At 38.7% G+C, this 18,376-nt stretch overlaps 1 protein-coding gene across 1 annotated transcript; it reads right to left on the bottom strand.

The window, feature by feature from the left end:
• Positions 1 to 5,561: 5,561 nt before the first annotated feature.
• LOC125209649 (putative F-box/LRR-repeat protein 9) lies at positions 5,562 to 8,633 on the bottom strand. Its single transcript, XM_048109236.1, has 2 exons — positions 8,017 to 8,633; positions 5,562 to 7,134 (listed from the first exon to the last, which is right to left on the bottom strand). Exons 1-2 carry the CDS (start codon positions 8,631 to 8,633, stop codon positions 6,510 to 6,512), a joined length of 1,242 nt encoding a protein of 413 aa, XP_047965193.1. The 3' UTR covers positions 5,562 to 6,509.
• Positions 8,634 to 18,376: the final 9,743 nt, after the last annotated feature.

The raw sequence follows: 18,376 nt of genomic DNA, 5'->3' as shown, positions 1-18,376 counted from the left end.
GCAGCCAACAACACAAATAAGCCAACCAGCAAAACATTCCATAAATAAAATCTGATCAAGAACACCAATTTCAAACCCTTAAACCTCCTAACCCAAATTGGGGGTGGCTTAATCACATTAAATTTCAAACCCTAAATACCCAAAAACCAAGAACCTCCGAACCCTAGATAGAGGGTGGTTCTCAGATCAGATCTGCCATGCCGGGCAAGAGGATAATGAGGAACTCCTTGAACCACTCCATCTCCTCGACCGGACACCTCCGACGTTTGACCCTCGGAGTTTCAGGGACAACAGTAGCCGGAGGGCTTTCATAACCCGGCGTATCAGGGACATAGAGATCGGGATCAATCTGGGAATCCGACGTGTCGGGGAAACTGAGCTCAGAATCAAGCTGGGAATCCGGCAAAACAGGAACAATGAGCTCAAAATCAAGCTCCAAATCCGGCAAAACAGGAACGATGAGCAGCTCAGAATCAGTCACCATCGACAATGGATCTTCCAGATCTGTGGTTTCAAGGAGCATAGACGGCTGGGATTCAGTCCACGAAGAGTCTTCGACCATCGGAGTTTCAGGAACCACGGTGGACATCGTATCACACGCCTCCGGCGTCGGAGACGGACGACGAAACCGTGGGAGTTGAATATGCTCTCCCAAGGATTTTATCTCATAGATGGGGCTTAGGGTTTCGGATGGGCTGAGATCCATGTGAGATAGGAGGGATTTCGTCGGAGGAGGCGGTGGTTAGGAGGGATTTTGTCGGAGGAGGCGGCGGCGGTAGATTAGGGTTTGAGAGAGTGAACGAGAGAGAGAGATGGAGTAATTGAGAGAGTGAGAGAAGTGAGAGAGTAAATGGAGTGAGTGAGTGTATAATTTTAATGGTTTTGGTTTTAAAAAGTGAAAAGAGGGAGGCTAATTATATTTTCCAAATATGGTAAGTAGAACCGGGACTCCTATTCCCGGACGTACCAAAACGGAAAAACGGGCCTCCTATTGTTGGACGGAGGGAGTACAAAATAATTAAAAATTACATAATTAAAATCCTAAAAATTAAAAATTACATAATTAAAATCTTAAAAATTAAAAATTACACAATTAAAATCCTAAAAATTAAAAATTACACTACTCGTTGCCGAATTTCGCCCAAATGTGATTGATTAGATCTTTTTGTAGCTTAGTGTGGGCTCTTGTATCGCGCATTGTGTGTCTTCTTTCCATCCTCTCGTTCACCGTCGTATGCACACCTCGGCGTGGGGGAGACCTCGCGGTTGAGCTTCCGGCTTCATCCTCGTCGTAAAAGTTAGCCGCCATCGGTCCTTCGTCAGCTATAATCATGTTGTGCAAGATAATACACGTGTACATGATGTCGGCGATATTCTTAACGTACCAAAGCCGAGAAGGGGACTTCACAATGTTGAATCGGCCTTGAAGGACACCAAAAGCTCTTTCGACGTCTTTCCGAGCAGACTCTTGACGCTGCGCAAAAAGAATCCGTCTTTGCTCTTGTGGATTGCTGAACGACTTCACGAAAGTCGACCACCTTGGGTAGATACCATCGGTGAGATAGTAACCCATGTGATATGCATTTCCGTTGACGGTGAAGTCGATCGCCGGTGCTACACCATTCAAAACATCATCGAAGAGTGGTGAAGAATATAACACGTTCAAGTCGTTGTTGGATCCGGCAACACCGAAATATGCATGCCAAATCCATAGGCGGTAGTCGGCGACCGCTTCAAGGATAAGCGTTGGGCCGCCACCTTTGTGGCCGCTTAAGTGTTGCCCCCTCCAAGCAATCGGGCAATTCTTCCACTTCCAATGCATGCGTCAATGTCTTGCCTAGCATACCGGGAAAACCGTGGACTGCTTTCGTGAAGACGAAGCAACCGTTGACAATCGTCGGTGGTGGGTGCCCGAAGGAATTCCTCGCCGAAAGCAGAACGGACGCCATCGCAAAAATTCTTGAGGCATAGGATTCCAGTTGACTCACCGACATGCAAATATTCGTCGAAGAGGTCAGCCGTTTGCCCAGTAGCAAGTTGTCGGATGGCACAAGTACACTTTTGCAACGCCGTGAGACTTTGCCGACCGGTTGCGTCTGCACCTTCTTGAAAATATTCAACGCGAGTGGACAATGTGTTGAAATACGCATAAACAACCGTTTTGACATGCGAAAACGGCGCCGAAAGTAATCTTCTGGATACCGCGGCTGGTCGGAAAAATAGTCGGCAACGAGCCTTTCATGGGCTCCCTCTCGATCACGAGGGATGTAGCGACGTTTTGCTCTAGTTGGTTGAGGAGGAGGGGCGGGGGTATTGGCGGCGACATAGGCTTCATAGGCGACACGATATTGTTCATAATATTCTTGTTCTTCGCGCTCCGCTTCCGCAATGAGATTGGTGAAATCCATTTTTGAATTTTTGAGAGAGAGTTTGGGTGAGAGAGGAAGATGTAGATGATTAGTATGAAAAAGTATGAATGAGAGATAATTTGATGTGAAAAGTGGATGATGAATGTGTGTATTTATAGATGATTTTGGGATTAAAAAAAATCACAAAAATCCAAAAAAACGTCTATAAACGGCTCTATTTTTTGGGGAATCCAATTTTTATTTTATTTTTTGGTATTATTTTGAATTATTTATACATTTTAAAAAAATAAAATAAAATTCGAATTTGCCAACGTTAATGCCGTTGGCCGATCAGAGCGTGCCACGTATGGCTGCTCAGCGGCACGGACGTGCTCTTAGCTAAGAGCAGCGCCGTGCCGCTGGCACGGACGAACGAGCTCCATCGGCGGACACGAGCTCGTGCTCAGCGGCACGGACGGACGGACGGCAAAATGCAACCGCTGCGGATGCTCTAAGGGCTACAGATGGTCCTAAATATTTGGCGTTTTTTCAATTTTGCTCATGAACATTACGTTTTGAATTATTGTATCTTAAATATTTAAACTCAGGTTGGACCCAGTCCAAAATGGATGGAGCCTTTGATTAGTTATTTCAAAAATAATTTAAAATTATTTGGAGCATTGCTTCGGGCTGTCGTACAAGTTTCGCTCCGGCGAGGCATAGCCTAAGTCGTCGGCGGCAGCCAGAATTGCGTCCAACGAAAAGCTCCGGCGACCAACGACGACACCGGCCCTGCGGTGGCGGATTTCAGCTTCTTGATGTCAGATTTGCGAAGGAGTGTGGATCTGACTTTGTTCGTAGGTAGCCAAGAACGACGCCGTTTTCAGAGGCATGTTTCACATTACTTTGCAGAAAATGGCATCAACTTTGTTCGGATCGTTGATAAAAGAACGATCTAGAATAATTGTGATTGGAGAGAGAACGAACCAGTGTGATTGGAGAGAAATCTTTCATATCCTCCACTCCCGTTGATTTCACTCGACGCGGAAATGAATTTAACAATACATCTGGCATACTGAGGTAGTGCTGATTGTCGGATTAATGTTGAAAATGTTGATTCCTCTTCAATGGGATGAATCTGCGGCTGGAGAGCAGAGTTTTTAATTATTTTCAAAATAATTAAAAATTCTAATTAAAATGCTTACTTTGGTCAAATTCTAATTAAACAGTGCTGACCGTTAAGTTTAGACGGCACCGTCCAAATTGGATTGATTTCGCCTCGTTTTCAAATATGCCGGATGCAATAATTCAAAACGTAATGTTTAAGACCAAAATCGTAAAAACGTCATATGTTTAGGATCAAATTTGACTCTTACTCAAACGATAATTGTACACCATGGTGTAGGCACGAGTTTACAACTTGTGTTCGATCGGTCTCCACGCGGGAGAGTTACATAGTGCATCATGATGTAGGCTTGAACATTATACTCGAGTACGATCGGTCCATGTACGCGCTGTGGAAACAATTTGATAATTGCCCTTTGGGGCCTCTGATTTGCTCTACGGAGCCTCTGATATGATTTGCGTTTGGAGCCTCTGTATTATTCGTATTGGACCTCTGATTACCGTATGTGTTCCTGTTTTTGAAACCAAGCTCATTAGTGGTGTAGCGAATGCTTAATAATGTCCATTGATGGTAAGTGACGTTATTTAAAGTTATACTCTCTTCGTTCCAAAAAATAAGGATATTTGGGACAACACGAGAATTAATGCATAATTGATAAAATAAGAAAGACGAAAATAATGGTAGTTAAAATAGTGTTAGTAGATAGTGAGACCTACATTATTATAAGTGTTTAATGGTGAGCCATAAGTTATAAATAAATTGATGTATATAGGTATTTAGTTTGAGAGAACTATCCATAACAAATAAAAAAAGAAAGTGGGTTTATTTTTATGGAATGGAGGGAGTATAAGTTATACTCCTACTATATGTATATGATATTATTTAATTATATACGATGTGATTATATGATATAAAGTGCTAGACAAGATAGTGAATGTAAGGATATAACATTACATGAATAACATAATGATATGTGAAACTTATATACTTATGTCAAATTTATATGATACCTATTACGTTAAGTGTTTACTCCATTGATACTAAATTATCCTTTGATGCAAAAAGGGTGTATGATTTGATGTTGTATGTTTTGTCTGACATTAGCTTTTGTCAATGGATATGAGTTATCAATATTATATGAGGTGGTTAGAGTTGATTGGTGGCATAACGATATCTTAAAGTAATCACAGGTGAAAAAAATCACTCAAATCTTAAAATCCTAACCCAAATTATGTTATTACAACGAGAAATAATAGTATTGATTGAACAATTAATGGTTTGTATAGATCATTTCATAGAATTTTTGTAAATATAATTCTTCGACTTCTGATATGAGCGGCTGCATCCCGCCGGATCACTATAGCTTTCATCAGGATTAGAAATAATTAGTTAAAGTTGTGTTCTTAGAATCTGAAAAATATACAAACTTATTTTGATTAGATATGGAAATATTATACGGTGGAAGATACTTTAATGGTTTTAAAATATGTAAGAAGTGGATTTAATCCACCATAATTTTTGGTATCAAAATTGTGGCATCTCTTACTTATCAGATATTGTTCATAGTAATACCAATCATAGTCCTAAATTGTTTTTTGGCACATCACCAATAAGGCTGTTTTTTAAAGCATTTGTAATGTATTTAGCTACGCATATTAGCGTTCCTAGTGGAATGAAAAAGTGTCCTTGGGTGTTATTTTTCTTGTAGTGGTTTTTATATGTAAAAAGGTAGTATGATATATGTGTGAAATATATATTTAAGTGAAAATAAAAACAATCTATAATTACTATTTTAACCTAAATCATTCCTCTTTAAAGAATTAGAACTATATAGTATTTGCATATGAAAGTTAGGATGGAAAGAATATAAACGGACTAAAGCCTCCAAATTTAACGCGGGCGAGTGACGGATATGTTTAAATGGCTAATGCCTCCAAATTTAACGCCAATCGATTAAAGCCGTATCAATAGTTTAGTACCAGCAGCGAAATAAAAAATAATGAAACAATAACCCAAGATATTCACGTCTCCCCTAGTGCAGTCAAGCAGAGAATACCCAAAAACAATAGACAAAAATGACACCAAGATTAACCACGGGACCAACCTCCAAACAACTTCCACTATAACAATGATAATGGGGATACAACTTTTGCCTATCGACCAACGCTAGCTAGGGGGGTACAACCTCTTCCCTATCGACCAATGCTAAGGGGATACTACAAGCATCAACAAGATCTCAAGAACGGAATGTTCTTGGTATATTAAAGAGAAACATAGAATTGGGCAAACCTCAACCAAACAGTGGCCGAAACTGAAAAATACGTATACAATAATTGGACCCTCCAATACTTAATCCAACCGTCCTGAACGAAGTTTAACGTGTCTGGAAACTCTGCGCAAAATTTCTGCCCGGTTGGAGAAGGTTTGACCATGCGATCAGTGATAGAGGACTGCGCAGAGTGAAAAACTTTGTGGCAGATTTGTGCTTATCTCTCAAAATGTCTTTTCTTCCTCTCCTCTCTCTTGTACGAATTTTGCACTCTCTATGGCCTATCTCTCTTTTCTCTTGTTGTGTCTGCTTTGCATCCAAACACCCACATATTTATAGGTGAGTTGGGGATTCATACAAAATTGCATTTCATCCATCTCAAGAGACTTGGAACTCCTTCTCATGGGAACTCCACCCTTCATTATGGGAACTCTTTCTTCATTAATATGAAATGTGGACCAACCATATTCATCCTCCTTATAGGAGGTAATCCCAACAGTTAATACATAGTAGAATGACACATATCAATCAACGATCATATAGATACATATTATTATGCATGAAGTTAGGTAGCTACAAAATAAATATATAAAGATTGATTGATAATAAAGAGTTGTAAAAGACAAAGCCAATTGATAAACTGAAAATAGAAAATAGAAAAAGAGTAGAGTAAAGCAACAAATCTAAATAAAGGGAGAAAAATGGTGAGTGTTAATTGTCCATATATATAAGCTAAAATTCTATTGAAGAAAGATAGCTTTACCGTCTAATGAAGTCGCTGTAAAAGACTCATTGGATCAATATGATGTTTATAAGAGTAGAGCATACACTCTTTATAAAAGTCGAACTCGTAATGTTCAAAGCAGAAGGCAGAAGTACTAAACGGATCGCCACTGTCGCAATTAGGCCACGGTACGTCACTGACAGAGTCAGTAGGGAGTTTAAGATATTTTATTTGTTGACGGCATCTTTTTCCCAAATCCCCATGAAGATCCAGATCAAAACATCGCCTGATGTCAAGTGATTCAAGACGCGGACAACCATTAAGAATGAGTTCAAGTCCTTTATTTCCCATCCAATGTGCAAAAACTTGAAGATGTTGCAGATTAGGCATGCTTCTGCTGATTGCACCAGCATGCAAATTCCGAAAGAGTCTATCATTTATACTATTATGTTCACATCTCTGCAGCTTGCACTTAAATCCATTGAATGAGAATGATTTCAACGTTGGACAAGAATTGCCAATACGTTCAATGTGTCCAGCACCAATCCCAGGTCTAATAGTAAAGTGCAATTCTTCCAGTTGACCAAGTTTTGCAACTATTCTAACTGCACAATCTCCTGATATGAAAAAGCAAGTTCCAAGTTTAAGGCGTTTGAGGTTTGGTGATCTGTTAAACGTGAAATGATTAGAGAATTTTTTGAGATAATAATAAAATCGAGAGAAAAGGTTAAAACAGTTCAACTTCTTACGCCTAATGCATTAATTATATGAGCAACCAAACATAGTAATACTATAAACAAGAGGATGCATTTGGATCCCTAGTTTTCCAAGCCGGTCGGTATAACGATTAATAATAATGATAAACTATGCTTCTTACCACGCACACGCCAATCACGTCTCCGGGAATGGCTAGTGTTGTGTGCCACCCTAAGACATATTTGGCTCGAGAACCTCAGTGTCTCTTCAAACGATCACCTCCCCCTTTTTCCCCATTCAGGGTACTCTTTTTCCTCTTGGGGATTTTTCCCATTTGGGTTTTGCCCCAAGAGGTTTTAATGAGGCCCGCCCTCCACCGCTGGAGGGTCTTTGTTTGTGGTTTCAGATAGACCAGGACTTGGGTATGCCTATGTTTCTGTGTAAAATACATGGCAAGGACGTTTGTCTAAGCCATCAGGCTAGCTAGGATTCACTACTTTAACTATAGTTTTTCGGGTTTGCTATTGTAATCTGGCTTAGTACAAGCCCTTGGGTATGCCCAAGTTCACTTGTATTGTGTTACTTCCCCCTCCCTGCTAGCCTCGGCTAGTTGGCTGTATTGGTTGTAAGTTTCTTTTAGTTACTATAAAATTTATTAATTCAAAAAAAAAAGAAAAAAACTATAAACAAGAGGAAGGAAACAGAAGCAAAATGTATGATGCATCGACAATTTCCAAGGCTTATTGCACTGTCAAATTTCAGATTTGATCAAACAATGACAACTCGTTTGAACAATTTTAGATTTAAACCAAAGCAAATCTCCAATTAAAAATAACTAGAGTAAGAATTTTACCGATCGGCGATATAGTCCATGAGTGCATCGCCGCCGAAGTACTGGATGGTGAGGTCGACCAATTGTCCTTGACTACGATCCACTGCGCGGCGGCACATAGCATCATAGCGGTCGTTGAAAACCCCCTGCCTAGGGTTGGAGAAATCGATTATTCGCCACAAAGAGGGATCTTTTGAAACCTTCCACCATGCCGTACATACTTGCTGCGCACTTGTGAGAATCCCCTCTGCCCCCAGCCTGTGCAGTATATTGGATGTTACATCGCTAGGCAGTTCGATCCATGGCGCCGGCGAAGAGACTGAGGCAGAGAATGGCGGAATTTTGTTGGGTCGAAGAAGGACGGTGTTCCGCATCCACCGGAACCACTTTGAAGCTTCGCCTTCCATGAGTAGACCCATTAATCGCATTCGCTTGTCCAGAGGAGTGGCATAGAATTCGAAGTATTCGTCGATGTTGTAGAGGCCAGGGGGATCGTTGCCATCGAATTTACGATTATGAAGGCGGATTTGGGAAGAAAAGGGAGGAGGTGAATCGCGATTGCGTTTCCCAAGGAGATGTGGGTTATTCTGCAGAGGGAACGAGTGATAGAGAGAGAATAACTCATCAAATCGTTCCATGGCTCAATGTATTGAACCGAAATACGGAGTATTTTTCTGATATTTAACCCACTAGTTTCAAAAGCTAATAACAAATCCATCAGAATTCTTTAATGCGATTTTCCAAATATAAATTGATTAATGAGAAAATTTCATATTTTCCATATTTCTGAATTTTCTATATATTTTCATATGAGAAAATATAAATTAACAAAAATTGTACTATATATATAAAATACGCTTAAATTTATCTCTATTTTTAGGATATAATTTTATGATTAATCTATGCATAATATTTAATGTTGGATATATTTAATTCTATTGTTTTAGGAAAATGTCATTGGTTTAGATTATGAATTATTAATGGTAATATTAATTAACTCACTAACTAATTAAATTACTTTATTTAAAGTACTATATATTTTTTTAAAGAATTTTATATTTGATTATTTTATAGTTTATTTTCTAGGTTTTTTTTTGTCATTTGTATTATTTTTTCATTACTCGTTACAATGAAATAATTTAATATAAGAAAAAGATAAATTAAAATATTAGATATAATCTGTTTGCCAAGGACTTTATCATATACAACTCTTCCAACTTCTTCCACATAACTTTTATTTTGATCCTCCACAAACTGAAGTCATTCTTCCTATTGAACTTCTCTGTTTCATACCGTATTGTTGCTATCTTCAATCCTCCTTCCCATCGACTGCGTCAATTATTGATTCAATCGGGCAATACAAACAACAAAGATGATTAACAATGAAACAATAAATGCAAGATCAACACGAGAGTTGCGTGGTTCGACGTAAAAGTCTACATCCACGGGAAATACACACACAATCTTTTATTCAATCGATGAAGGAACAAACGGGAACAATATAGAACTGCAAAACAAAAGATCCTAAAAAAAAGGTGGGTTTTGGTATGGGTGACCAATGTAAAAGTGACCAATGAAAATGATTTAACCGGGAAATTAAAACGAAGGGGCAAAAATATTAATAAAAATCAAAAAAAATTATTAAAAAAATAAAATATCCCCCTCCGTCCCAAAAATTTTTAAACATTTGGTTTCCGGATGGGTTTTTATGGTTTTTTGTGAGTTAATTAAGAAAAAAAGTGAGAAGGGGGAAAATTTAAAGAGGATTTTTATTTTAAAAACGTTTTCATTTTTAGGGGGAAAAAATAAAAAAGGAAAAATTTTTGATTTTTTGTTTTAGGAGTATTATATTTTTTTAAATGAAAAGGTATAAGGTGGTGTGTTTTTTTGGGGGGAAAATAATTAAGTATTATTTTTTAAAGGAAAATAATTAGTGTAATTTACATATATTAAGGAAATAAAAATATAAATGCCTACATAGTTAAAAAAAATTGTGGGGGCATTTCCCCCTTTCTCTTTTTATACTTAAATATCTCATTTCACTTTTACTCTATTTGGTAAGTGGACCATACATTCCACTATCTCATTCCACTCACATTTTATTCTAAAACCTATATATATAAAGTATGACTCACATTTACTAACTTTCCTACCCACTTTCCTATATAAAGTCAAAAAATTTCTTAAAATCTGTGCCTGTCAAATATTGGACATTTAATCACGGACGGAGGGAGTATAATAATATAATATGTTGTACTCCCTTCGCTCCAACTAAATTGAGTCAAAACTTTTGGGTACGGAGATTAAGAAATTGTGTTGAAAAGTAGGAAATATGAATAAAGTAAAATATGTGTTGGAATAAGAGTAATTTGATGTTTTTTTATATAAAAAAAATGACTCAACTTAGTTGGGACATTGATGCACTTTTTACTAGCACTAAATAAACCTGCAAGTATACATAGTATATATAGTATAGCTACCGGATATCGGACATAGGGAAAACGATCACAGACTGTCCACCTTCTATTAAGATTCTTCTTCTATTTGGAAAAACAAAAGATTTTGGATTTTTGAAACTAAAAGTTATAAAACTAAAGCAAATAACAATTGCAGATAAAACACAAAGATTAATGAGATAAGAGAATTCTAGGGATGTAATTTCACAATTATGGTTATATAAATTCCAACTACAACACCCTGGCACAATTCACACTTCACTAGAATGAGTCACAAATATATTGTCCATGCAGCACAAAGTGGAATAATAACTCCTAAAAGCTCATAAGACTCACTATGTTCTCACTCTCAATTAACAGTTTCGTTTTAAGGGAAGCTAATTGTAACGTCAACAAGCTCTTCTAACTCGCAAACCTCCTCTAACGATTGTGTTGCACGCCAGTAGATCATCACCGAATGTGTCACTCAAACATGAAGCAATTATCCAACACTTAGAATAAAAGCGAAGTAATGAACAAAACAGATATTAAATAAAATATGAATCGTATAACCAAAGTCGTTACTAACACATCCCTAGAATTTTACGAGTTTAGTTACACATGATTGAATAAACTAAAAACATAGCTTGTAGGGAATACAAAGAAAACATAAGAACTATAATAATTGAACCTAAATGTTGAATCTTGTAGCCTTAATCTTCTCTTGAATTCTTCTTCAAATGTCTTTGATCTTGATGAACAATGGAAGAACTCTCAAATATTAACTCTAGAAAATATTCAGCAAAAATATTCTATTGATGAAGCTTGAGGGGGTATTTATAGCCTTTATTTTCGTGCTCCATATTATGGCAAATATTCAACACAGTATGGTAAATCTTGGAGAGAAAGTAAGTCAATTCTTTGCGCCGTATTTTCCCAGCGGGCTGCTGCAAATTATTCCGTAGCTTCTGTCTCTCGATTAGTGGTCGTTGCACTTGTTTCAGCGGTCACTGGCAATCATCCCATAGCCACTGGATCTCTCGGAGCAGTCGCTGCGCACAACCCAGTGGTCGCTCGGCGTGTTCTTCTTTCAGCGCAACTTTTCCGAAGCGGACCGCTATATCTGTTCAGCGGTTGTTGGCGGCCAACGGTTGCTGGTTGTGCTCAGCGGACCGTTGGACGGCTCTAATACTCCAGATTTCCTAAGTAAAATATCAAGTAAGTGAGTGGAATGAAGGTAGGAATACCATTTCATTCCCCATTCCATTCCAACATACCAAATATCCCCCTAGTACCAACAACGGAACCAACATAGGGCCAAACCCCTGCTTCAGCAAAGGCTTAGCTGCTACTGGCCGCCCTTTTACTCTCTCTTCATCTCTCTTACTTTATTTATTCTCTTACTTTATACTCTCCACTTTTAACCTTTAACAAATCAAATTTTTAAATCTCGTATCCAAAAAAAATACCCAACTAACTCTGGACACATGGAGTACTATTTGTTACATCCTTCCGCTATTAATTGTCTACTTTTGTCATTTTCGTCCGTCCCCTATTAATTGTATACTTTCACTTTTTACCATAAATAGTACTCCCTCCGTCCAATATTAAGAGTCTCATTTATGGGTTGCACGAGTTTTAAGAAATATTAAGATTAGTGGGTGGAAAAAAGTTAGTGGAATAGGGATTCTATTACCATTTGGAATGTTAGTGGAATGAGTTAGTGGAAGGTGGATCCTGTTACCATTTGGAATGAGATCTAACAAACTGGTATCTAGAGCCTTGGTTTTCAACACTTATGAGCAGATAGATGGAGGCAATATTACCATGGCCAACAGTGCTGTCTGCAAGGTGGTTGGCATCGACTCAATCAGGATTAGGACTCATCATGGGGTCTTCTGCACCTTGAACGATGTTAGGTGAAGCTCACTCTTTGTTTGGACTGTGTACACAGTAAGGAATAACAAGCTTCCTAGGTCCAGTGAATCCACTAGATCACAAGGTCTAGGAACTCACGGATTTTGGAAGATCTCGGTCATCGGACACACAGAATACCTCTTCAAAACCCTCAACCACGTATACTAAAATTAGCACAGGGAAGTAGGGATCGATCCCACAGAGATGAATGCGTAATAAATCATGCTCAAGGATTCGGGACTATTTTTGGGTTGGCTGCCGCCACGCAATTTTGGGTTGAGGAAATTAAACTAAACTTGGTGTTGAACTTTGCTACGCTGACAACTAGATCTAAGCAGAAACAGAAATCATGCATATAATTGGAACAAACGGAACAATCACTAGATCTAAGAAACTGTGCCCTAAATTACCTAGACCTGGGAAATAAACTGACGGTGTGGACCATTTGCTGAAAAGGTGAAATACGGACGAAAAGCTGGAAAACAACTAACTAAAGTACTAACTAACAGCGACATCATCTTCTCCAACAATTGACGTAAATTACCCAGTTAAACAGAGATAGAACGCAGATCGGAACGAAACAGACTGAATTTAAAGCAATAAAATCGAAGAACAATTTAAACTAAGGCAGATCTACGGCTACTAGGCGAAGCAATTAGAAAGAGAGCAGAAAATTCACAGATCCATGCACAACTCGATTTCCCCTGTTCAGGTCCACACTTCGGATGCTAAATCCACTCCGGATCCAAGCATCCGAACCCAACTCCGTCCAAAATCATGTCCATGACTACAAATTCGTCGATTCACTACAGATCAACAACAACAACACAGATCCACAACCTACTTCCCAGATCAAGCACAGAAACATCCAAAACAGAGAATAGCATTCAGCTTCTGGAATCAAACCGCAAAAATACAGAATCAACGTAAATCAACACAAGATAAACACCATCACGACAGAAACTAAATGCATAAATAATCGGTAAGTAGCAAACACCCAAATCGACTTCCAAAAACGATGTAGTTCGACGGAATAAAAGAGCAGAAACTGAATGTAAACAAATTGTATCTTCGCCCTCCGTGAGGACGGTGTTACCACTGATTTTCACCGGAGATGAACCCCTAAAAACCCTTAACTACCCTAGAAATTCCCATTCTTCCCAAGTGTGTGTAAGTGCGTGTGAGCTGAGAGCAAAATCATGTCTATCGTGTGTGCTGCATGCTCCTCTATATATAGGCGTAGAAGTGGGTCCAGCGAGGTATGAATAGTCTTTGTTGCCCTCAGCTATTGACTCCTTCGTCCAGCCATTTTTCTCTTCAAAACGCTCACTTTCCTTTGCTTTCCTTTGCTAGTCCATCGCCTTCAGCTTTCCCTGGATCTAGCGATTCCTTCACACACCTGGCTTAAAACTGCATTAGACCCGGTAAAATAAAGTGTTTTTCACCATATAACCGATGCATGAAATTAGCCTTATTATTAGGCATGTTCCACAGATGACGAAGAATCTGATATCCCTGAGTACATTTGATAGTAAGGGGTTCAGTTTCAAAGGTGAAGGTAGAGTAATGCGTATTTTGAAAGGTTCGAAGTGTTAGGTTTGGTTTACTGAAAAGCATGTTTCGAGCAAGTTTCGCTCGAATAGAATCTTGCTTGTATACGTAAAACTCTATAATCCACTTTTAACCCGATTCGGTATTATTCGAGCATTTTCGCACGAATAGAATCGAGTATATTATTACATTGTGTTTGCTTGTGCATTTATAAGATGTTTTATAAACATTTAAATGTATAAGAAGCAAACAAAGTCTAAGTCTTTTGCTTAGTAGACTGGTTGTGGGCGTCGTCCACTTTAAGGTAACACAATGGGTTCTATGCAATGCTTTGCAAAAGAAAAAAGAAGAATTTCACAACCCAGATAGGCTTAGACTACCTATCGTGAAAGGTTGCAATGTCAGTCCGATTATTTCTAAGTTTTACTTGAAATAAGATGACGTTGGTGTGGTATAGCACTGAATGGATCTAAAAGCAAGACGTGTTTTATGCTATCTACCGAAAGACTAGGTCTTGATAAATAACTATTTCTTAATCTACATACGTTAGCATTGAGCATACGGTATTGATTATGCACTACTTTGACTTATCAAATGGTGCGGGTTTTTCGCAACCCAATAATCCTGATATATTGGGTAGTGGTGATTAATATCTAGCGGTGCTAGGATTGCTATTATGTTGAATCGTGCGCGATGTGAGTCTCGTTTGATAATGTCCTCAAGAGGAGCTTGAACAAGGTTTTATTATTCGGAAACTGGCCAGTTGGAGTTTTATTACTCTATGAATAATAAATAAGTGTTTCTTGCTAAGTCCACTCTTGGAATTAATAAGATGTTAATTAATTAAGTCCATAGCAGACATTAATTAATTAATGGACATTTATATCTTAAGCGCGGGAAATAAATAATACTCCCTCCGTCCCAAGATAAGTGACTTGTATTCCTTTTTGGAGTGTCCCACTATAAGTGACCTATTTCCATTTTTAGCAAAAAGTCATCTCTTACTTTATTTTCCACCTACTTTATTCTCTCTTCTCTCTTCTACTTTTCCTTCTCTCATACTTTACTCTCTCCACTTTAACTTATTTAAATACCATTCCTTAAATCCCGTGCCCAAAAGAAGTAGGTCACTTATCTTGGGACGGAGGGAGTATAAAGTAATGGAAACCCGAAGTACTTGTAATTTCAGATTTGGATGGGGAGTGCAATATTACTTCTGTAGTGGCTGCTCGTAATATTCCAATTAAAAGCTTATATTAAATTGGGGTTCAATTTAATTAGTAAAAAGCTAATTGGAGGAGCCCATATCCAAAACCTTCCATAGATCCCTGACTGGGCCCAATATGAACTTAATATAAATAGGAGAATAAAGGAAAGACAAAAACACAATTATTAGTAGAGGAAATTTTCGCCCCCTCTCTAATTAGTAGAGGAGTTCGAAAATTCTTCAGCTCTTCTCCGTGAGGAATTTTCTGTCTTCTTTATTCGAGTCCTAGTATTTTGATAAGATCAGCCCACCCTGATATCGAGATACAGTTCGGGAACCAGTCAGAAGATCCGTGGTCTAGTATTGAAGATCATCACGTGGAGAAGGCGCGAGCAATCGACGATTCTTTGGAGAATCAAATCGGTAACTCTAAACCGTAGAATTAATGTTTTAGGATTTACTTTCTATAAGCATGAATTATTTGCGTTCTAGCATGCAATTATCTGTTTAACGTCGCATAATCGGTCAAATAGATCCGTATCTCGATTTATTTGTTTTGTACAAGTCTTCCGCTGTGCAAGGGGCACCAAACCCCAAGTTCGAAGGTGGTTCTGACAGCTTTGAAACGGGGTACCTTGTATGTTCTGAGAGGTTCCATCGTGGCAAATTCTGCTGATATTGCATCATCCGAGGTTGCAACCAAGGATATGACCAAGCTGTGGCATATGAGGCTCGGTCATATGGGAGAACGTGGCATGAGAATCATGTCGAATCGTGATTTTCTTTCGGGCCATAAGGTGCAGAAACTTGATTTCTGCGAACACTGTGTGTTGGGGAAGCTTCATCGCAGCAAGTTTCCAAAGAAGGGTGTTCATCGAACGAAGGGGACACTTGACTACATTCATATGGATTGTTGGGGTCCCTCACGTGTTGAGTCTATTGGAGGACACAAGTATTTTGTGTCGATGATTGATGACTACTCGAGAATGACTTGGGTGTTTATGATGAAACATAAAGGTGAGGCATTCAAGAAGTTCAAAGAGTGGAAGACTCTAATTGAAAACCAGACTGGGAAGAAGATCAAGCGATTGAGAACAGATAACGGTCTGGAATTTTGTTCGTCTGAGTTCGATGAGTTCTGTAGGAGTGAAGGGATCGTTCGCCATCACAACGTTAGACATACACCACAGCAGAATGGTGTGGCAGAACGCATGAATCAGACGTTGTTGGAGAGAGCAAGATGCATGCTCTTCCAAGCCGGTTTGACTAGGAAGTTTTGGGCAGAGGCAGTAAACACGGCTTGTTATTTGATCAACCGTGGACCTCACACTGGCATTGACTGCAAGACACCGTACGAGGTATGGTCTGATTCACCTGCAGATTACTCTATGTTGATTACTGTTTACTATCATGTGAGTGAAGGTAAATTGGAGCCAAGAGCTAAGAAGGGAGTATTTGTTGGTTATGGAGATGGAGTTAAGGGGTACAGAATTTGGTCATCTTCAGAGGGTAGAATTATTCTCAGTCGGAATGTGGTATTTGATGAAAATTCTATGCTTAACTCTACTGTGAAGTCTATTGCTACAGAGGATTTGGATGGTGTTGATGAACAGGTGGAGCTGCAAGTCACTCACGATGTGAGTGAATCACAACTCCAAGGTGGAGAAGATCAACACACTACTGCTGAAGCCGCCGATACTTCTAGTTCGGATGTTCATCCACAAGCTCGTCAGAGAAGCATTGCTATTGACAGAGCTAGGAGGACAAATGTGAAGCCTCCGTTGAGGTATGGTTTTGAGGATATGATGGCATATGCATTGCAGGTTGCCAATGAGGTCGAAGATGAGCCTTCGGCAGATGAACCACCTACCTACAAGATCAAGCTGTTGTGTTCTGTGACAGTCAGAGCGCTATTTGTTTAGCCAAGGATCAAGTCCATCATGAAAGGACTAAGCATATTGATGTGAGGTATCATTTTCTAAGAGATGAGAAGAGAATTGAGGTGAAGAAAGTAGGTACTGCTGATAATCCTGCTGATATGTTCACCAAGTCGGTCCCGCAGAGCAAGTTCCAACATTGTTTGGACTTGCTTAATGTCATGAGCTGTTAGTTGCCCGTGGAGGGCAAATCTGAGGCAAGAATGGAGAAGTTTGTTCGTCTGGTGTTATGATGATGCGTTTGCAAAGGAAAATTCAAGTCAAGGTGGAGATTTGTTAGTATGCTCTGATACCAGTTTGTTATGACAAATAGGACAATTGTGAATCGAGAACAAAAGAACGTAAATAGACACAGAATTTACGTGGTTCACCAACGTTGTGTTGGCTACGTCCACGAGCAAAAACGGAGAACAAATTGTATTATGACTGCGGTTTTCAGATACAGATTGGATTTTTCAGATCACAGAATTATGTGCTCTACTCCCATATATATAGGCACACATTAGACAGACTGGGCCTAGGAAACATAATCCTATCCCAATTAGGAAACCTAATCCTATACAAATTCAAGGCATACTATCAATTACTCCCTCCGTCCCACTTTAGGAGTCCCGGTTGGAATATTCCATAATTGGTAATAGGCCCCACATTCCACTCACCTTTTATTATAAAACTAATATATAAAAGTAGGACCCACATTCCACTATCTTTTTTCATCAACTTTCCTTTGTATTTCTTAAAACTCGTGCCGAACTCAACCGGGACTCCTAAAGTGGGACGGAGGGAGTATAAAACTACTCCCTCCGTCCCGGCTAAGATGACACATTGCTTAGCCGGCACAAGATTTTAGGAGTTATTGGTTAAAGTATTTAATTGGAGAGAGAAAAAGTGGGTGTAAGTATTAAAGTAGAGAGATAAAGAAAGATGGATATTTTAATAGGAGTGAGAAAAAATGGTTGAGTGATTAATTGAAGAGAGAAAGTTACCAAAAAAAGGAAATATGTCATCTTAGTTGGGACAAACTAAAAAGGAAAACGTGTCATCTTAAGCGGGACGAAGGGAGTAATATACAAAAGTAAGATCTATTTCCACTAACTTTTTCAATTCACTTTTCTTTACATTTCTTAAAATACGTGTCGAAACTAAAGTGAACGATTAATGGTGGAGGGATTAGTTTTTTTGGTAGTTTTGGAGTAATCTCATCTCACAACAGATAGGAAAATTAATTTTACTTTATAAAGAAAATAACAAAACTGGACAACATTTGATGAACGAAGGAAGTATTTTACTTTATAAAGAAAATGAATTAAAAAATTAGTAAACTGTCAGTTTCG

The sequence above is a fragment of the Salvia hispanica genome, chromosome 3, assembly GCF_023119035.1.
Source record: "Salvia hispanica cultivar TCC Black 2014 chromosome 3, UniMelb_Shisp_WGS_1.0, whole genome shotgun sequence".
Classification (NCBI taxonomy): domain Eukaryota; kingdom Viridiplantae; phylum Streptophyta; class Magnoliopsida; order Lamiales; family Lamiaceae; genus Salvia; species Salvia hispanica.
This window is presented reverse-complemented; position numbering and strand designations above follow the sequence as displayed.